This window comes from Oncorhynchus gorbuscha, linkage group LG22, assembly GCF_021184085.1.
Source record: "Oncorhynchus gorbuscha isolate QuinsamMale2020 ecotype Even-year linkage group LG22, OgorEven_v1.0, whole genome shotgun sequence".
Taxonomy (NCBI): Eukaryota; Metazoa; Chordata; class Actinopteri; order Salmoniformes; family Salmonidae; genus Oncorhynchus; species Oncorhynchus gorbuscha.
In genome coordinates, this window is record NC_060194.1 from 48,324,211 (window position 1) to 48,347,550 (window position 23,340).

Sequence of the window (23,340 nt, forward strand, 5' to 3'; positions counted from 1 at the left end):
CTCTCCCCATCCATCTCTTAAAGTCCTCTCCCCATCCATCTCTTAAAGTCCTCTCCCCATCCATCTCTCTCTAAGCCCTCACCCATCCACCTCTCTCTAATTCCTCTCCCATCAATCTCTCTCTAATACCTCTCCCCATCCACCTCTCTAATTCCTCTCCCCCAGCCACCTCTCTCTAATTCCTCTCCCCATCTACCTCTCTAATTCCTCTCCCCATCCACCTCTCTCTAAGTCCTCTCCCCATCCACCTCTCTCTAAGTCCTCTCCCCATCCACCTCTCTCTAAGTCCTCTCCCCATCCACCTCTCTCTAAGTCCTCTCCCCATCCACCTCTCTCTAAGTCCTCTCCCCATCCACCTCTCTCTAAGTCCTCTCCCCATCCATCTCTCTAAGTCCTCTCCCCATCCACCTCTCTCTAAGTCCTCTCCCCATCCATCTCTTAAAGTCTTCTCCCCATCCATCTCTTAAAGTCCTCTCCCCATCCACCTCTCTCTAAGTCCTCTCCCCATCCACCTCTCTCTAAGTCCTCTCCCCATCCATCTCTCTAAGTCCTCTCCCCATCCACCTCTCTCTAAGTCCTCTCCCCATCCATCTCTTAAAGTCTTCTCCCCATCCATCTCTTAAAGTCCTCTCCCCATCCACCTCTCTCTAAGTCCTCTCCCCATCCATCTCTCTAAGTCCTCTCCCCATCCATCTCTCTAAGTCCTCTCCCCATCCACCTCTCTCTAAGTCCTCTCCCCATCCATCTCTTAAAGTCCTCTCCCCATCCATCTCTTAAAGTCCTCTCCCCATCCATCTCTTAAAGTCCTCACCCATCCATCTCTCTCTAAGCCCTCACCCATCCACCTCTCTCTAATTCCTCTCCCATCAATCTCTCTCTAATACCTCTCCCCATCCACCTCTCTAATTCCTCTCCCCCAGCCACCTCTCTCTAATTCCTCTCCCCATCTACCTCTCTAAGTCCTCTCCCCATCCACCTCTCTCTAAGTCCTCTCCCCATCCACCTCTCTCTAAGTCCTCTCCCCATCCACCTCTCTCTAAGTCCTCTCCCCATCCACCTCTCTCTAAGTCCTCTCCCCATCCACCTCTCTCTAAGTCCTCTCCCCATCCATCTCTCTAAGTCCTCTCCCCATCCACCTCTCTCTAAGTCCTCTCCCCATCCATCTCTTAAAGTCTTCTCCCCATCCATCTCTTAAAGTCCTCTCCCCATCCACCTCTCTCTAAGTCCTCTCCCCATCCACCTCTCTCTAAGTCCTCTCCCCATCCACCTCTCTCTAAGTCCTCTCCCCATCCATCTCTCTAAGTCCTCTCCCCATCCATCTCTCTAAGTCCTCTCCCCATCCACCTCTCTAAGTCCTCTCCCCATCCACCTCTCTCTAAGTCCTCTCCCCATCCATCTCTTAAAGTCCTCTCCCCATCCATCTCTTAAAGTCCTCTCCCCATCCATCTCTTAAAGTCCTCTCCCCATCCACCTCTTAAAGTCCTCTCCCCATCCACCTCTCTCTAAGTCCTCTCCCCATCCATCTCTCTCTAAGCCCTCACCCATCCACCTCTCTCTAATTCCTCTCCCATCAATCTCTCTCTAATACCTCTCCCCATCCACCTCTCTAATTCCTCTCCCCATCCACCTCTCTAATTCCTCTCCCCCAGCCACCTCTCTCTAATTCCTCTCCCCATCTACCTCTCTAAATCCCCTCCCCATCCACCTCTCTAATTCCTCTCCCCATCCACCTCTCTAATTCCTCTCCCCATCCACCTCTCTAATTCCTCTCCCCCTGCCACCTCTCTAATTCCTCTCCCCATCCACCTCTCTAATTCCTCTCCCCCTGCCACCTCTCTAATTCCTCTCCCCCTGCAACCTCTCTAATTCCTCTCCCCCAGCCACCTCTCTAATTCCTCTCCCCAGCCACCTCTCTCTAATTCCTCTCCCCAGCCACCTCTCTCTAATTCCTCTCCCCCAGCCACCTCTCTCTAATTCCTCTCCCCATCTACCTCTCTAATTCCTCTCCCCATCCACCTCTCTAATTCCTCTCCCCATCCACCTCTCTAATTCCTCTCCCCCAGCCAGCTCTCTAATACCTCTCCCCATCCACCTCTCTAATTCCTCTCCCCCAGCCAGCTCTCTCTAAGTCATCTCCCATCCATCTCTCCCTAAGTCCTCTCTCTATCGTCCTCTCTCTATCTACCTCTCTCTAATTCCTCTCCCCATCCACCTCTCTAATTCCTCTCCCCATCCACCTCTCTCTAATTCCTCTCTCTAAGTCCTCTCCCCATCCACCTCTCTCTAAGTCCTCTCCCCATCCATCTCTCTCTAATTCCTCTCCCCATCCACCTCTCTCTAATGCCTCTCCCCATCCACCTCTCTCCGTCTGCCAGCTGTGAGGTACGTCCTGGCCCAGAGTTCCTGACGCGGTCGTACCGGTTCTTCCCCAACAACACGTTCCAGGCCAACCAGTTCTACTACAGGGACAACCACTGCACCAGCCCCACCTACACCCTGGTGGCCCGGGGACGGCTGAGGCTCAGGCAGGCCTCCTGGATTATCAGAGGAGGAACAGAGGCTGATTACCAGCTTCACCACACACAGGTAGGGGGGTGTTTTAGTGTGTGTGTGTGTGTGTGTGTGTGTGTGTGTGTGTGTGTGACAACAGTAAAACTCCTTGCTCAACTAGATTAATTTACTAGTGTGTTAAAGCCCTGGTCAGTCAGTGTGTTAAAGCCCTGGTCAGTCAGTGTGTTAAAGCCCTGGTCAGTTAGTGTGTTAAAGCCCTGGTCAGTCAGTGTGTTAATTAAAGCCCTGGTCAGTCAGTGTGTTAATTAAAGCCCTGGTCAGTCAGTGTGTTAATTAAAGCCCTGGTCAGTCAGTGTGTTAATTAAAGCCCTGGTCAGTCAGTGTGTTAATTAAAGCCCTGGTCAGTCAGTGTGTTAATTAAAGCCCTGGTCAGTCAGTGTGTTAATTAAAGCCCTGGTCAGTCAGTGTGTTAATTAAAGCCCTGGTCAGTCAGTGTGTTAAAGCCCTGGTCAGTCAGTGTGTTAAAGCCCTGGTCAGTCAGTGTGTGTTCATCCCACTACCCAGGTGGTGTGTCACAGCGCGGCCGTGGCCAGGGACCTGAGCCAGAGGTTAAACCAGAGCTGTCCGGGCACCGTGAGGATCAAAGCACCCTGGGAACCCAACGTCAGCTACGAGCTGTGGAACGAGGAGGGCTGTGACTGTTCCAGAGAGATCAACTTCTCCATACACGAGCTACAGGTTAGTGGAGGAGGACTAGTAACCAGAGGGCCGACGGTTCGAATCCCATTCCCGACTAGAAAAAAATATGCAATGAGACTGGCAACCAGGGGGTTGCTGGCATCAATATCCACTAGTAACCCTTTGAACAAGGCACTTAACCTCAATATACTGACCATGGGGGCGTTGCAGTGTGGCTTTCTGTTCGACATGAGAGTACGTTGGACCACAGAATAAAACACGTTTTGAATTATATGAATCATTCTTCTTCTTCTCCTGCAGCTGCTGCGTGTGGAGAAGCAGTACCCTCATCATAACTTGGACCACATGGTTGAAGAGCTGTTCCTGGGAGACATCCACACTGAGGTAGCCCAGAGGATGTACTATAGACCCTCTAGTTACCAGGCCGCGCTACAGAGTGCCAAGGTCAGTGTGCTGCTCTGTATGCTAGTGGGGCTGAAGGTTGTACAGATTTAAGACATTAGGTTGAAGACTGTTCTGGTGTTGTCTGTGTACTTACTGCCTCCCAGACCATGATGATACCATGACATACTGATACCATACTGATACTATGACATACTGATGACATACTGATACCATGACATACTGATACCATGACATACTGATACCATACTGATACCATGACATACTGATGACATACTGATACCATGACATACTGATACCATACTGATACCATGACATACTGATACTATGACATACTGATACCATGACATACTGATACCATACTGATACCATGACATACTGCTACCATGACATACTGATACCATGACATACTGATACCATGACATACTGATACCATGGCATACTGATACCATACTGATACTATGACATACTGATACTATGACATACTGATACCATACTGATACCATGACATACTGATACCATGACATACTGATACCATGACATACTGATACCATGACATACTGATACCATGACATACTGATACCATACTGATACCATACTGATACCATGACATACTGATACCATACTGATACCATGACATACTGATACCATGACATACTGATACCATGACATACTGATACCATGACATACTGATACCATGACATACTGATACTATGACATACTGATACCATGACATACTGTTACCATACTGATACCATGACATACTGTTACCATACTAATACTATGACATACTGTTACCATACTGATACCATGACATACTGTTACCATACTGATACCATGACATACTGTTACCATACTGATACTATGACATACTGATACCATGACATACTGTTACCATACTGATACTATGACATACTGATACTATGACATACTGATACCATGACATACTGTTACCATACTGATACTATGACATACTGATACCATGACATACGGATACCATGAAATACTGATACCATGACATACTGATACCATGACATACTGATACCATGACATACTGATAGCATACTGATACCATGACATACTGATACCAAACTGCTACCATGACATACTGATACCAAACTGCTACCATGACATACTGATACCATGACATACTGATACCATGACATACTGATACTATGACATACTGATACCATGACATACTGATACCATGACATACTGCTACCATGACATACTGATAGCATACTGATACCATGACATACTGATACCATACTGATACCATGACATACTGATAGCATACTGATACCATGACATACTGATACCATACTGATACCATGACATACTGATAGCATACTGATACTATGACATACTGATACCAAACTGCTACCATGACATACTGATACCAAACTGCTACCATGACATACTGATACCAAACTGCTACCATGACATACTGATACTATGACATACTGATACCATGACATACTGCTACCATGAAATACTGATACCATGACATACTGATAATATGACATACTGATACCATGCCATACTGTTACCATACTGATACCATGACATACTGATACCATGACATACTGCTACCATGACATACTGCTACCATGACATACTGATACTATGACATACTGTTACCATACTGCTACCATGACATACTGCTACCATGACATACTGCTACCATGACATACTGATACCATGACATACTGATACCAAACTGCTACCATGACATAATGATACCATGACATACTGATACCAAACTGATACCATGACATACTGATACCAACGGATACCATGACAACTTGATACCAAACTGATACCATGACATACTGATACCAAACTGATACCATGACAAATTGATAGCAAACTGATACCATGACATACTGATACCAAACTGATACCATGACATACTGATACCATGACATACTGATACCAAACTGATACCATGACATACTGATACCAAGACATACTGATACCATACTGATACTATGACATACTGATACCATGACATTCTGATACCAAACTGATACCATGACATACTGATACCAAACTGATACCATGACATACTGATACCATACTGATACTATGACATACTGATACCATACTGATACCATGACATACTGATACTATGACATACTGATACCATACTGATAATATGACATATTGATACCATGACATACGGATACCATGAAATACTGATACCATACTGATAATATGACATATTGATACCATGACATACGGATACCATGAAATACTGATACCATGAAATACTGATACCATGCCATACTGTTACCATACTGATACCATGACATACTGATACCATGACATACTGTTACCATGCCATACTGATACCAAACTGATACTATGACATACTGCTACCATGACATACTGCTACCATGACATACTGATACCAAACTGCTACCATGACATACTGATACCATGACATACTGATACCATACTGATACTATGACATACTGATACCAAACTGATACCATGACATACTGATACTATGACATACTGATACTATGACATACTGATACCATGACATACTGATACCAAACTGATAATATGACATACTGATACCATACTGATACTATGACATACTGATGACATACTGATACCATGACATACTGTTACCAAACTGATACTATGACATACTGCTACCATGACATACTGATACCAAACTGATACCATGACATACTGATACCAAACTGATACCATGACATACTGATACCAAACTGATACCATGACATACTGATACCAAGACATACTGATACCATACTGATACTATGACATACTGATACCATGACATTCTGATACCAAACTGATGACATTCTGATACCAAACTGATACCATGACATACTGATACCAAACTGATACCATGACATACTGATACCATACTGATACCATACTGATACCATGACATACTGATACTGTGACATAGTGATACTATGGCATACTGATACTATGACATACTGATACCATACTGATATCATGACATACTGATACCATGACATACTGATACTATGACATACCGATACCATACTGATACCATGACATACTGATACCATACTGATACCATGACATACTGATACTATGACATACTGATACTATGACATACTGATACCATGCCATACTGTTACCATACTGATACCATGACATACTGATACCATGACATACTGCTACCATGACATACTGATACCAAACTGATACTATGACATACTGATACCATGACATACTGATACCAAACTGCTACCATGACATACTGATACCAAACTGCTACCATGACATACTGATACCATGACATACTGATACCAAACTAATACCATGACATACTGATACCAAACTAATACCATGACATACTGATACCAAACTGATACCATGACATACTGATACCAAACTGATACCATGACATACTGATACCATACTGATACTATGACATACTGATACCAAACTGATACCATGACATACTGATACCAAACTGATACCATGACATACTGATACTATGACATACTGATACCATACTGATACCATGACATACTGATACTATGACATACTGATACCATGACATACTGATACCATGACATACTGATACCATGACATACTGATACCATACTGATACCATGACATACTGATACTGTGACATACTGATACTATGACATACTGATACCAAACTGATACTATGACATACTGATTCTGACATACTGATACCATACTGATACTATGACATACTGATACCATACTGATACCATGACATACTGATACCATGACATACTGATACCATGCCATACTGATACCATGCCATACTGATACCATGACATACTGATACTATACTGATACCATGACATACTGATACCATGACATACTGATACCATGACATAATGATACCATACTGATACTATGACATACTGATACTATGACATATTGATAACATGACATATTGATACCATGACATACTGATACCATGACATACTGATAGCATACTGATACCATGACATACTGATACCATGACATACGGATACCATGAAATACTGATACCATGAAATACTGATACCATACTGATACCATGAAATACTGATACCGTACTGATACTATGACATACTGATACCATGCCATACTGTTACCATACTGATACCATGACGTACTGATACCAAGACATACTGATACCATGACATTCTGATACCAAACTGATGACATTCTGATACCAAACTGATACCATGACATACTGATACCATACTGATACCATACTGATACCATACTGATACCATGACATACTGATACTGTGACATAGTGATACTATGGCATACTGATACCATGACATACTGATACCATGACATACTGATACCATGACGTACTGATACCATGACATACTGATACCATGACATACTGATACCATGACATACTGATACCATGACATACTGATACCAAACATGATACCATGACATACTGATACCAAACTGGTACCATGACATACTGATACCAAACTGATACCATGACATACTGATACCAAACTGATACCATGACATACTGATACCATGACATACTGATATCTAACTGATACCAAATTGATACCATGACATACTGATACCATGTCCAGTTGTTTTCCACTTCTTTACATATCAAGGCCCAAGTCATTTTAATTCCTGATCGTGTTCTTGATGAGGATGTGATTTTAACTGTTTAAAGTTGAACAGAGGTTGTCCTGCTCCATGTAGCCTTATAGTCATGCTGTGAAACCAGCTCCGTCGGATAAATTTACCCTGAGATCCTCTGGAGTGGCCTGTCTAAACAACCCTTACATCTGTACCACGCTGACCCAGCTCCATATCACTGGACTGGTAATGCAAACAGCGACTGGGCACCCTATGGGCCCTGGTCAAAAGTACTACACTATATAGGGAGCCATTTGGGACACAAACGAGTGGTTAGGGTGAGGAGCCATGACAAGACTAGCTACGTTGTGTTGCTCTAACGACCAGTGCTGCAGAGGGGAGCTCCTCAGGGCCGGTTTTTGGAGATAAACAGGGGGGGGGGGACATGAAACCTGGGTACGTCCCAAATTACACGTTATTGCCTACATAGTGCACTACTTTGGGCCTTGGTGAAAAGAAGTATCCTATATGGAGAAAAGGGTTTCATTTGGAATGTGAAACCTTCCGTCTCTGGTAGTGATCAACATGTGGCATTCCTAGAATTTGGAATCATGCAGCCTTATGAATGATTCCGGACCGGAATGTCCAAACTCTGATTTCATGCATACCTATGACATCAGAAGAACTCTCGTCTGTCTCTTTCCACCCCTGTATGTTTCTCTCTCTCTGTATATCTCTCTCTGTCCCCCTGTCTCTCTTGTTCTGTGTCTCTCTTTTTTGACCGTGCAGTAGGTCCAGCATATCTTATCTACCATAATCAAAGCACACTAGCAGCATATACATTTTCCATGAGCTCTAATCAAATAAAAGGCAGCTTGGGGGTCCTAAACAAACATTTCCCTTGTCCAATAGTTTGCCTTCTATTCCCGAAATGACCTGAAATTAAGCCTTAGAACACGAGAGAACATCCACACCTGCTAGCTGAGTCCAGTAGACAAGTCAGTGAAAGGTTTCTATATAATCAACATAGGAATTGTATGTAGCATGATTAAAAACACACCTTATGGAACAGCGGGGGCTGTGAAGCAACACAAACATTGGCACACACACATGCGCACACACACATGCGCACACCCACACCCACACACAGATTTAGTTCTGTAAATATGTGGTAGTGGTGGAGTAGGGGCCTGAGGGCACAAAGCGTGTTGTGAAATCTGTGAATGTATTGGAATGTTTTTAAAAATTGTATATAACTGCCTTAATTATGCTGGACCCCAGGAAGAGAAGCTGTTGCCTTGGCAGGAACTAATGTGGATCCATAATAAACCCCAGGAAGAGTAGCTGCTGCCTTGGCAGGAACTAATGTGGATCCATAATAAACCCCAGGAAGAGTAGCTGCTGGCTTGGCAGGAACTAATGGGGATCCATAATAAACCCCAGGAAGAGTAGCTGCTGCCTTGGCAGGAACTAACGGGGATCCATAATAAACCCCAGGAAGAGTAGCTGCTGCCTTGGCAGGAACTAATGTGGATCCATAATAAACCCCAGGAAGAGTAGCTGCTGCCTTGGCAGGAACTAATGGGGTTCCATAATAAACCCCAGGAAGAGAAGCTGTTGCCTTGGCAGGAACTAATGTGGATCCATAATAAACCCCAGGAAGAGTAGCTGCTGCCTTGACAGGAACTAATGGGGATCCATAATAAACCCCAGGAAGAGTAGCTGCTGCCTCGGCAGGAACTAATGGGGATCCATAATAAACCCCAGGAAGAGTAGCTGCTGCCTTGGCAGGAACTAATGGGGATCCATAATAAACCCCAGGAAGAGTAGCTGCTGTCTTGGCAGGAACTAATGGGGATCCATAATAAACCCCAGGAAGAGTAGCTGCTGCCTTGGCAGGAACTAATGGGGATCCATAATAAACCCCAGGAAGAGTAGCTGCTGCCTTAACAGGAACTAATGGGGATCCATAATAAACCCCAGGAAGAGTAGCTGCTGCCTTGGCAGGAACTAATGGGGATCCATAATAAATACAAACATACGATAGCTAGTGGATAGTATGTGGAAGTAAACCAGCTCTACACATACAGACTTTCCTTCTCTCTTCGTACACTGAGGATGATAGTATGTTGAAGTGAAACCCCCGGATCTTGTATGTGCCACAAGGCTTTGTTAGCCAGCTGAGCTGAAGCCCAGATAATATATTGGACTTAAAATATCTTTAGACATGCCCTCAGCTCAGTCAGTTATAACCACCAGTTAACTTACAATCACCAGTAATCTTTTCTCTTATCAAACACCAGTCACAGTCATCAGTTCGCTAGCCAGCCCATCCAGTGATGTCATAATGGTTTCTTCTTCGGGATGTATTATTGCCATGGCGACTATCCGATCCGTTAATGTTCAGTGGGTATATATAGTTGGGGCTGGTAACAGTCCAGGGTGTTGTCACTGCCAGCCTGTTAGTCTGCGGTCATCGTGTGGATCTCAGTGACGCAATAAGAGCGAGGCAGCAGACAGTTTACACCCATTTATGTATTTTCCATCCATTCTCCAGATAAAGTTACGAGTATGAGCTTTTATTTTGTTCCATATGTGGAGTTGTGGCACTCAATATTGTTTAAACTAAATTAAACACCATAGTGTACAGCAGTGTTTCCAAACACCCTGGTCCTCCAGTACCCCCCTGGTCCTCCAGTACCCCCCTGGTTCTCCAGTACCCCCCAAACACCCTGGTCCTCCAGTACCCCCCTGGTCCTCCAGTACCCCCAACCCCCTGGTCCTCCAGTACCCCTCTGGTCCTTCAGTACCCCCAGCACCCTGGTTCTCCAGTACCCCCAACCCCCTGGTCCTCCAGTACCCCCAACCCCCTGGTCCTCCAGTACCCCCAACACCCTGGTCCTCCAGTACCCCCAACACCCTGGTCCTCCAGTACCCCCAACACCCTGGTCCTCCAGTACCCCTCTGGTCCTACAGTACCCCAACCCCCTGGTCCTCCAGTACCCCCAACCCCCTGGTCCCCCAGTACCCCCAACACCCTGGTCCTCCAGTACCCCTCTGGTCCTACAGTACCCCAACCCCCTGGTCCTCCAGTACCCCCAACCCCCTGGTCCTCCAGTACCCCCAACACCCTGGTCCTCCAGTACCCCCAACCCCTGGTCCCCCAGTACCCCCAACCCCCTGGTCCCCCAGTACCCTCCAACATCCGGGGTTCGATGTCCCCCTTTTTCAGCTATGCACCACAATGTTTCCGTGTCAGCGGAGACTGCATTCACGGTAAACCCTGCATGTCGGCTCAATCGGAAACTTAAATGTCAAGTGAGCTATAGCGAGGATCTTCCGTGGTACAGATTTATTCTAGGATTAATCCATAAGGCTCCATAAATCGAATGTGTTCTGCTGTCTGGTCAAGGGATTACAGAACTGAAGAGAATGTCATCCTGTGTCGCTTTAGGGACTTGGCTAAGCGAACGAGACATGGCATGTAATAAAGATTAATAGAGGGTCTTGAATACATTCGACAATACCTTTATGAATCTGAAGCCTAATGAAACCAATTCCCTGCTGGAGGTCTGGGCTGAATTTCAGCAGGACTGGGCTGTATTTCTGCAGTAAAGCCCAGCTGGAGGACTGGGCTGTATTTCTGCTGGAGGACTGGGCTATATTTCTGCAGTAAAACCCTGCTGGAGGACTGGGCTGTCTTTCTGCAGTAAAACCCAGCTGGAGGACTGGGCTGTCTTTCTGCAGTAAAACCCAGCTGGAGGACTGGGCTGTCTTTCTGCAGTAAAACCCAGCTGGAGGACTGGGCTGTCTTTCTGCAGTAAAACCCAGCTGGAGGACTGAGCTGTCTTTCTGCAGTAAAACCCAGCTGGAGGACTGGGCTGTCTTTCTGCAGTAAAACCCAGCTGGAGGACTGGGCTGTCTTTCTGCAGTAAAACCCAGCTGGAGGACTGGGCTGTCTTTCTGCAGTAAAACCCAGCTGGAGGACTGGGCTATATTTCTGCAGTAAAACCCTGCTGGAGGACTAGGCTGTCTTTCTGCAGTAAAACCCAGCTGGAGGACTGGGCTGTATTTCTGCTGGAGGACTGGGCTATATTTCTGCAGTAAAACCCTGCTGGAGGACTGGGCTGTCTTTCTGCAGTAAAACCCAGCTGGAGGACTGGGCTGTCTTTCTGCAGTAAAACCCAGCTGGAGGACTGGGCTGTCTTTCTGCAGTAAAACCCAGCTGGAGGACTGGGCTGTCTTTCTGCAGTAAAACCCAGCTGGAGGACTGGGCTGTCTTTCTGCAGTAAAACCCAGCTGGAGGACTGGGCTGTCTTTCTGCAGTAAAACCCAGCTGGAGGACTGGGCTGTCTTTCTGCAGTAAAACCCAGCTGGAGGACTGGGCTGTCTTTCTGCAGTAAAACCCAGCTGGAGGACTGGGCTGTCTTTCTGCAGTAAAACCCAGCTGGAGGACTGGGCTGTCTTTCTGCAGTAAAACCCAGCTGGAGGACTGGGCTATATTTCTGCAGTAAAACCCTGCTGGAGGACTAGGCTATATTTCTGCAGTAAAACCCTGCTGGAGGACTGGGCTGTCTTTCTGCAGTAAAACCCAGCTGGAGGACTGGGCTGTCTTTCTGCAGTAAAACCCAGCTGGAGGACTGGGCTGTCTTTCTGCAGTAAAACCCAGCTGGAGGACTGGGCTGTCTTTCTGCAGTAAAACCCAGCTGGAGGACTGGGCTGTCTTTCTGCAGTAAAACCCAGCTGGAGGACTGAGCTGTCTTTCTGCAGTAAAACCCAGCTGGAGGACTGGGCTGTCTTTCTGCAGTAAAACCCAGCTGGAGGACTGGGCTGTCTTTCTGCTGGAGGACTGGGCTGTCTTTCTGCAGTAAAACCCAGCTGGAGGACTGGGCTGTCTTTCTGCTGGAGGACTGGGCTGTCTTTCTGCAGTAAAACCCAGCTGGAGGACTGGGCTGTCTTTCTGCTGGAGGACTGGGCTGTCTTTCTGCAGTAAAACCCAGCTGGAGGACTGGGCTGTCTTTCTGCTGGAGGACTGGGCTGTCTTTCTGCAGTAAAACCCAGCTGGAGGACTGGGCTGTCTTTCTGCAGTAGTGTTTTCCTTCTGTCAGTCTGTCTGTCTGTTCAGTAAATAATGTGACCCTGAGAAAACACTGCCTCTTGGATTCTGTAACGGATTGATTCTTTCTGAAGAAAAAAATATTTCCTTTATAACCCAAAGTACAGCAAGAGTCGTTAAAGTACAGTACTTAAACGATTATATTGGTATTAGTCATTACAGTAATGTACATAATAATAATAATAATAATATATGCCATTTAGCAGACGCTTTTATCCAAAGCGACTTACAGTCATGTGTGCATACATTCTACGTATGGGTGGTCCCGGGAATCGAACCCACTACCTTGGCGTTACAAGCGCCATGCTCTACCAACTGAGCTACAGAAGGACCTGCTCGACATGTCTAGTCATCCCGTCCACTAGAGAGAATACAATAGATAGGGAATATAGCTCATTGATCATACTTGATGTTCCTACAGACATTTAAATGACAAGACAAAAACTCAACAAATCCTATTAAGTGATTTTGCAGTGTTATTAAAAGGGACATTACAGCCTACAATCGAAGTTTGTCAGATGTTTTCATAGCTTAAATGTCATCTTCCAACTCTTTTATTAATTTCTCTCCTCCTCCAGAACCATGACCCCGGCTGCGTCGCCTGTCTTATCATCTACCGGTCGGATGAGTTCCACCCTCCCATCCTGGCGCCGCGGGCGGACATGACAGTGGAGCTGACTGGCCAGTGGGTGAGCCAGCGCTGTGAGGTCCGTCCTGAGGTCCTCTTCCTGACCCGTCACTTCATCTTCCATGACAACAACCAGACCTGGGAGGGCCACTACTACCACTACTCTGACCCCATCTGCAAACACCCCTCCTTCAGTATCTACGCTAGAGGGATGTACAGCCGAGGGACGCACTCAACCCGAGTTATGGGAGGCACGGAGTTCGTCTTCAAAGGTAAAGGTCAAAGGTTGATTTTCAACTCTGTTGAGATTTGAATTGTGAGCCGTGTGGGTGAGATGAATGAGAGGGAGGGTTAAAAATCTGTATTTTTCAGATTACATTTATCATCTCGTCCTCTGCCCCTCTCCTTCCCCCTCCAGTGAATCACATGCGTGTGATGCCCATGGACCTGGCCATCACGTCCCTCCTCAATGTGTTCAAAGGTAACGAATGTGGCACCCATGGTTCCTGGGAGGTCGGAGTTGAACAGGACGTCACCCTGACCAATGGCTGCGTGGCGTTGGGGATCCGCCTGCCCCACACAGAGTACGAGCTGTTCCGGATGGAGCAGAACGCCCACGGACACCTACTCCTCTACAACGGACAGAGACCCTCAGACGGGACCAGCCCCGACCGGCCAGATAAACGAGCAACCTCGTACCAAATGCCCCTGGTCCAGTGTTCAGCTAGCAGCCAAAGGTCAGAGGTCGTGGGAGGGGAAGATGAGGACCAACCCCTGAGGCTGAGTAATGGTGGAACCAGAATGACGTGGAACCAGAACCGGAGGGATGTTGTTGTGGTTCTGACCGCGCTGGTACTGTTGTTCCAGTGTTACAGCTAAGAACTGACAGTCTGGTTTTTCATAGTTAAAGAACAGACCTATTGGTTTTTGTACATAAAGACACTGACTGTGTGGAGGACTGTGAACCGTGAGAGAGGACTCTAATCTGACTCTACTTCGGCGTCTACCCTGAGGGAAAAGAGAATGCTAGTTGCCTTTGACGCACTTGAACTTTTGAAATATATTTTAGGTCTCTTAAAAGCGATGGAAGCGTTTAAAAGACAAGGTGGAGAGTGGAGAAAGAGTGGAGAAAGAGTGGAGAGAGTGGAGCGTAGTTCCTTTGATGCCTCTTGCTTTGAACTCCACTCGGTTATTACCAGAGGTGACACCACTGCATCACAATAACTGCACTTTAGAGAAATGGAGAACTAGAGAAGTCTAGAACTAGAGAAGTCTAGAACTAGAGAAGACTAGAACTAGAGAAGTCTAGAACTAGAGAAGTCTAGAACTAGAGAAGTCTAGAACTAGAGAAGACTAGAACTAGAGAAGACTAGAACTAGAGAAGACTAGAACTAGAGAAGTCTAGAACTAGAGAAGACTAGAACTAGAGAAGACTAGAACTAGAGAAGACTAGAACTAGAGAAGACTAGAACTAGAGAAGTCTAGAACTAGAGAAGTCTAGAACTAGAGAAGACTAGAACTAGAGAAGACTAGAACTAGAGAAGTCTAGAACTAGAGAAGTCTAGAACTAGAGAAGTCTAGAACTAGAGAAGTCTAGAACTAGAGAAGACTAGAACTAGAGAAGACTAGAACTAGAGAAGACTAGAACTAGAGAAGACTAGAACTAGAGAAGTCTGGCTATAGAACTAGAGAAGTCTGGCTATAGAACTAGAGAAAACTAGAACTAGATAAGTCTGGCTATAGAACTATAGAAGTCTTTGGCTATAGAAGTCTTTGGCTATAGAACTAGAGAAGTCTGGCTATAGAACTAGAGAAGTCTTTGGCTATAGAACTAGAGAAGTCTTTGGCTATAGAACTAGAGAAGTCTTTGGCTATAGAACTAGAGAAGTCTTTGGCTATAGAACTAGAGAAGTCTTTGGCTATAGAACTACAGAAGTCTTTGGCTATAGAACTACAGAAGTCTTTGGCTATAGAACTACAGAAGTCTTTGGCTATAGAACTACAGAAGTCTTTGGCTATAGAACTATAGAAGTCTTTGGCTATAGAACTATAGAAGTCTTTGGCTATAGAACCATAGAAGTTTTGGCTATAGAACCAGAGAAGTCTTTGGCTATAGAACTAGAGAAGTCTTTGGCTATAGAACTAGAGATGTTTATCTACGGCTGAATCCACAAATACATCAGGAGATTGTTTTTATACACCTTACCTTAACAAAATATCAAGTTTCTTCTTGGTACTACAATTAGATTAAATAAGATACATTATTGTGTAAAAAGCATTATTTTCTACAATGAAATGTAAAGATGGCAAAGAACGTGATTTAGGTTTAAAAGGGAAATACATTATCAGCACAATGGGCCTGCCGATAATGACATCACCTACATTATCAGCGCAATGGGCCTGCTGATAATGACATCACCTACATTATCAGCACAATGGGCCTGCTGATAATGACATCACCTACATTATCAGCACAATGGGCCTGCTGATAATGACATCACCTACATTATCAGCGCAATGGGACTACCGATAATGACATCACCTACATTATCAGCGCAATGGGCCTGCCGATAATGACATCACCTACATTATCAGTGCAATGGGCCTGCTGATAATGACATCACCTACATTATCAGTGCAATGGACCTGCTGATAATGACATCGCCTACATTATCAGTGCAATGGGCCTGCTGATGACATCACCTACATTATCAGTGCAATGGGCCTGCTGATAATGACATCGCCTACATTATCAGTGCAATGGGCCTGCTGATAATGACATCGCCTACATTATCAGTGCAATGGGCCTGCTGATGATGACATCGCCTACATTATCAGTGCAATGGGCCTGCTGATAATGACATCACCTACATTATCAGTGCAATGGGCCTGCTGATAATGACATCACCTACATTATCAGTGCAATGGGCCTGCTGATAATGACATCACCTACATTATCAGTGCAATGGGCCTGCTGATAATGACATCACCTACATTATCAGTGCAATGGACCTGCTGATAATGACATCGCCTACATTATCAGTGCAATGGGCCTGCTGATGACATCACCTACATTATCAGTGCAATGGGCCTGCTGATAATGACATCGCCTACATTATCAGTGCAATGGGCCTGCTGATAATGACATCGCCTACATTATCAGTGCAATGGGCCTGCTGATGATGACATCGCCTACATTATCAGTGCAATGGGCCTGCTGATAATGACATCACCTACATTATCAGCACAATGGGCCTGCTGATAATGACATCACCTACATTATCAGCACAATGGGCCTGCTGATAATGACATCACCTACATTATCAGCGCAATGGGACTACCGATAATGACATCACCTACATTATCAGCGCAATGGGCCTGCCGATAATGACATCACCTACATTATCAGTGCAATGGGCCTGCTGATAATGACATCACCTACATTATCAGTGCAATGGACCTGCTGATAATGACATCGCCTACATTATCAGTGCAATGGGCCTGCTGATGACATCACCTACATTATCAGTGCAATGGGCCTGCTGATAATGACATCGCCTACATTATCAGTGCAATGGGCCTGCTGATAATGACATCGCCTACATTATCAGTGCAATGGGCCTGCTGATGATGACATCGCCTACATTATCAGTGCAATGGGCCTGCTGATAATGACATCACCTACATTATCAGTGCAATGGGCCTGCTGATAATGACATCACCTACATTATCAGTGCAATGGGCCTGCTGATAATGACATCACCTACATTATCAGTGCAATGGGCCTGCTGATAATGACATCACCTACATTATCAGTGCAATGGGCCTGCTGATAATGACATCACCTACATTATCAGTGCAATGGGCCTGCTGATAATGACATCACCTACATTATCAGTGCAATGGACCTGCTGATAATGACATCGCCTACATTATCAGTGCAATGGGCCTGCTGATGACATCACCTACATTATCAGTGCAATGGGCCTGCTGATAATGACATCGCCTACATTATCAGTGCAATGGGCCTGCTGATAATGACATCGCCTACATTATCAGTGCAATGGGCCTGCTGATGATGACATCGCCTACATTATCAGTGCAATGGGCCTGCTGATAATGACATCACCTACATTATCAGCACAATGGGCCTGCTGATAATGACATCACCTACATTATCAGCACAATGGGCCTGCTGATAATGACATCACCTACATTATCAGCGCAATGGGACTACCGATAATGACATCACCTACATTATCAGCGCAATGGGCCTGCCGATAATGACATCACCTACATTATCAGTGCAATGGGCCTGCTGATAATGACATCACCTACATTATCAGTGCAATGGACCTGCTGATAATGACATCGCCTACATTATCAGTGCAATGGGCCTGCTGATGACATCACCTACATTATCAGTGCAATGGGCCTGCTGATAATGACATCGCCTACATTATCAGTGCAATGGGCCTGCTGATAATGACATCGCCTACATTATCAGTGCAATGGGCCTGCTGATGATGACATCGCCTACATTATCAGTGCAATGGGCCTGCTGATAATGACATCGCCTACATTATCAGTGCAATGGGCCTGCTGATAATGACATCACCTACATTATCAGTGCAATGGGCCTGCTGATAATGACATCACCTACATTATCAGTGCAATGGGCCTGCTGATAATGACATCACCTACATTATCAGTGCAATGGGCCTGCTGATAATGACATCACCTACATTATCAGTGCAATGGGACTACCGATAATGACAACGTCTACATTACCACAGAGACTTCCATGACAAATATGATCCCCCCAAAAAAAAGATATATGCACTTTTGTCTAATCTACCCCATAACTACAACACCCTTCATTGTACAGGTCAGGAGTTATGGTACATTTGGAAAGCTGCCCATGATCTTCTTTGATGTACAGTAATCTCATATGATGTTAACAGAGATCTCTGCTACGCTGTAGCCTAAGAACCATCTCATACGTAGTGGGAGTAGGTGCCCTAAAACAATCTGTATAACTGGCTATATGTATAACAATTAAAGATGCGATACTGCACACCGGTTATTATGGACTCTTTATTGTGTAAAGACAAAACGGCACTAATTGCAAACATGGTGTGTAGGAAATACCTAGTCAGATGTACAACGGAATGTATTCAACTGAAATGCGTCTTCCACATTTAACACAAGCTCTCTGAATCAGAGAGGTGCGGGTGGCTGCCTTAAAAATCGACGTCATCCGTGCCCCGGGGAGCAGTTGTTGCTGAGGGTTACCTGCCTTGTCCCAGGGCAGAACAGCACATGTTTACACCTTGCCGGCTCAGGGATTCGAACCAGCAACATTTCTGTTACGGCCCAACGCTCTCAACCGCTGTTGGTTTTTACTCAAGCATTTCTAATGCAAAACCCCGGAGAACAGTTGGAAACAAGTGATGTGTCAACAGACCAGAGATAAGGAAGACCCTCCTGTAGGTTAACTCCAACCCTGTTCCTGGAGAGAAACCCTCCTGTAGGTTTTAACTCCAACCCTGTTCCTGGAGAGAGACCCTCCTGTAGGTTTTTACAGGATCTACCCTCCTGTAGGTTTTAACTCCAACCCTGTTCCTGGAGAGAGACCCTCCTGTAGGTTTTAACTCCAACCCTGTTCCTGGAGAGAGACCCTCCTACAGGAACAGGGTTGGAGTTAAAACCTACAGGAGGGTCTCTCCAGGAACAGGGTTGGAGTTAAAACCTACAGGAGGGTCTCTCTCCAGGAACAGGGTTGGAGTTAAAACCTACAGGAGGGTCTCTCCAGGAACAGGGTTGGAGTGCTTTGTTTTTAAATGTCGTCTGAGTGTTGGAGTGTGCCATCCGTAAAACAAAAATAATTGTGCCGTCTGGTTTGCTTAATATACGGAATTTTAAATTATTCATAAATTTATTTTTGATACTTAAGTATTTTTATTTAACCAGGTAGGCCAGTTGAGAACAAGTTCTCATTTACAAACTTTCAAACTTTAACAAATCAAAAACTGAAAAATTGGGCGTGCAAAATTATTCAGCCCCTTTACTTTCAGTGCAGCAAACTCTCTCCAGAAGTTCAGTGAGGATCTCTGAATGATCCAATGTTGACCTAAATGACTAAGGATGATAAATACAATCCACCTGTGTGTAATCAAGTCTCCGTATAAATGCACCTGCACTGTGATAGTCTCAGAGGTCCGTTAAAAGCGCAGAGAGCATCATGAAGAACAAGGAACACACCAGGCAGGTCCGAGATACAATTGTGAAGAAGTTTAAAGCTGGATTTGGATACAAAAAGATTTCCCAAGCTCTAAACATCCCAAGGAGCACTGTGCAAGCGATAATATTGAAATGGAAGGAGTATCAGACCACTGCAAATCTACCAAGACCTGGCCGTCCCTCTAAACTTTCAGCTCATACAAGGAGAAGACTGATCAGAGATGCAGCCAAGAGGCCATAATATCCATAAAAAAGTGTTGTTTAAAGTTTGCCACAAGCCACCTGGGAGACACACCAAACATGTGGAAGAAGGTGCTCTGGTCAGATGAAACCAAAATTGAACTTTTTGGCAACAATGCAAAACGTTACGTTTGGCGTAAAAGCAACACAGCTCATCACCCTGAACACACCATCCCCCCATGTTTGGTGGTGGCAGCATCATGGTTTGGGTCTGCTTTTCTTCAGCAGGGACAGGGAAGATGGTTAAAATTGATGGGAAGATTTATTTTATTTCACCTTTATTTAACCAGGTAGGCTAGTTGAGAATAGGTTCTCATTTGCAACTGCGACCTGGTCAAGATAAAGCATAGCAGTGTGAACAGACAACACAGAGTTACACATGGAGTAAACAATTAACAAGTCAATAACACAGAGAAAAAAGGGGAGTCTATATACAATGTGTGCAAAAGGCATGAGGAGGTAGGCGAATAATTACAATATTGCAGATTAACACTGGAGTGATAAATGATCAGATGATCATGTACAGGTAGAGATATTGGTGTGCAAAAGAGCAGAAAAGTAAATAAATAAAAACTGTGGGGATGAGGTAGGTGAAAATGGGTGGGCTATTTACCAATAGATTATGTACAGCTGCAGCGATCGGTTAGCTGCTCAGATAGCAGATGTTTGAAGTTGGTGAGGGAGATAAGTCTCCAACTTCAGTGATTTTTGCAACTCGTTCCAGTCACAGGCAGCAGAGTACTGGAACGAAAGGCGGCCGAATGAGGTGTTGGCTTTAGGGATGATCAATGAGATACACCAAGATGGATGGAGCCAAATACAGGACCATTCTGGAAGAAAACCTGATGGAGTCTGCAAAAGACCTGAGACTGGGACGGAGATATGTCTTCCAACAAGACAATGATCCAAAACATAAAGCAAAATCTACAATGGAATGGTTCAAAAATAAACATATCCAGGTGTTAGAATGGCCAAGTCAAAGTCCAGACCTGAATCCAATCGAGAATCTGTGGAAAGAACTGAAAACTGCTGTTCACAAATGCTCTCCATCCAACCTCACTGAGCTCGAGCTGTTTTGCAAGGAGGAATGGGAAAAAATTCAGTCTCTCAATGTGCAAAACTGATAGAGATATACCCCAAGCGACTTACAGCTGTAATCGCAGCAAAAGGTGGCACTACAAAGTATTAACTTAAGGGGGATGAATAATTTTGCACACCCAATTTTTCAGTTTTTGATTTGTTAAAAAAGTTTGAAATATCCAATAAATGTCGTTCCACTTCATGATTGTGTCCCACTTGTTGATTCTTCACAAAAAAATACAGTTTTATATCTTTATGTTTGAAGCCTGAAATGTGGCAAAAGGTCGCAAAGTTCAAGGGGGCCGAATACTTTCGCGGGCCTCTTTAAAACCAAATACTTTTACTCTAGTAGTATTTTACTTGAGTCATTTTCTATTAAGGTATCTTTACTTTTACTCAAGTATGACAATGGAGTACTTTTTCCCCACCACTGGCCATGTTATTAGGTCAAAGCTTGTGTTAAGATCTTAAAGAACAAACTGGTCCTAGATCAGTACTCTTACCCAGACATTTTATGAACACAGGCCTTGATCTCACCCTAAACACCAACAAGATATTTGTTTGATAAAAATGGTGATACTCGATTCATGAATGGGCTTCCACAGAATAGGTTACCAGGAAACCTTATTACTGAGGCTCAGTGGTTTCAGAGTCCCACTAGAGAATGTGTTGAAAGAGTTTCCACAGGGATGCTGGTCCATGTTGACTCCGATGCTTCCACAGGGATGCTGGCCCATGTTGACTCTACAAGGTGTTGAAAACGTTCATGAGGTATTGTGTGTAGATTGATGAGCGAAATATCAATTTTAGAATCAGGCTTTAACGTAACAAAATGTGGAAAAAGGGGTCTGAAAACCTTTCAAATGCACTGTATATAGCAATTAGCCTCGGGGGACAAGGGCGAGCAAGGTCCGGTCAATTAGCCTCGGGGGACAAGGGCGAGCAAGGTCCGGTCAATTAGCCTCGGGGGACAAGGGCGAGCAAGGTCCGGTCAATTAGCCTCGGGGGACAAGGGCGAGCAAGGTCCGGTCAATTAGCCTCGGGGGACAAGGGCGAGCAAGGTCCGGTCAATTAGCCTCGGGGGACAAGGGCGAGCAAGGTCCGGTCAATTAGCCTCGGGGGACAAGGGCGAGCAAGGTCCGGTCAATTAGCCTCGGGGGACAAGGGCGAGCAAGGTCCGGTCAATTAGCCTCGGGGGACAAGGGCGAGCAAGGTCCGGTCAATTAGCCTCGGGGGACAAGGCCGAGCAAGGTCCGGTCAATTAGCCTCGGGGGACAAGGCCGAGCTTGGTCCGGTCAATTAGCCTCGGGGGACAAGGCCGAGCTTGGTCCGGTGAATAGATGTTTGTATTAGCAAACAATTAACAATATTCATCTAGATACTCATCAGCAAACAAAGATGTCGGCTACAATGTGATGTACGACTTGTACATTTGAAGAGACTCCGCAAGAAGATGGCCATCAAAACCAACATTGTTTTCAGTTTTATTTCTTCAATGCTTAATACCGTGGGAGGGACAGGGTTAAGAACATTTGCCTCAGAAGGTAAGGAGGGGTGTAATATGACGAGAGAAAAACAATAATAATAATAATAATAAAGTCTGCATTCGTATCGTCAGGGATAGGACTGGACAGGAAGTAGGGATAGGACTGGACAGGAAGTAGGGATAGGACTGGACAGGAAGTAGGGATAGGATTGGACAGGAAGTAGGGATAGGACTGGACAGGAAGTAGGGATAGGATTGGACAGGAAGTAGGGATAGGACTGGACAGGAAGTAGGGATAGGACTGGACAGGAAGTAGGGATAGGATTGGACAGGAAGTAGG

The 23,340-nt window shown here is 45.1% G+C and overlaps 2 protein-coding genes across 2 annotated transcripts in view; one reads left to right on the forward strand and one right to left on the reverse strand.

Moving 5' to 3' along the window:
* Positions 1-15,297, forward strand: part of LOC124009908 (protein APCDD1-like) — a 41,058-nt gene extending 25,761 nt beyond the window's left edge. The window contains exons 3-7 of the mRNA XM_046322161.1: positions 2,376-2,586; positions 3,076-3,249; positions 3,511-3,654; positions 13,902-14,223; positions 14,370-15,297. Coding sequence (XP_046178117.1) covers positions 2,376-2,586; positions 3,076-3,249; positions 3,511-3,654; positions 13,902-14,223; positions 14,370-14,830 — 1,312 coding nt within the window. The 3' untranslated portion in view covers positions 14,831-15,297. The remainder of the gene's footprint in view (positions 1-2,375; positions 2,587-3,075; positions 3,250-3,510; positions 3,655-13,901; positions 14,224-14,369) is intronic.
* A 7,687-nt stretch (positions 15,298-22,984) lies between these two features.
* LOC124009500 (vesicle-associated membrane protein-associated protein A-like) overlaps positions 22,985-23,340 on the reverse strand; it is a 31,424-nt gene continuing 31,068 nt past the window's right edge. The window contains exon 6 of the mRNA XM_046321326.1: positions 22,985-23,340. This exon is cut by the window's right edge and continues 1,868 nt beyond it. The gene's annotated coding sequence lies outside the window, so the exon portion shown is untranslated.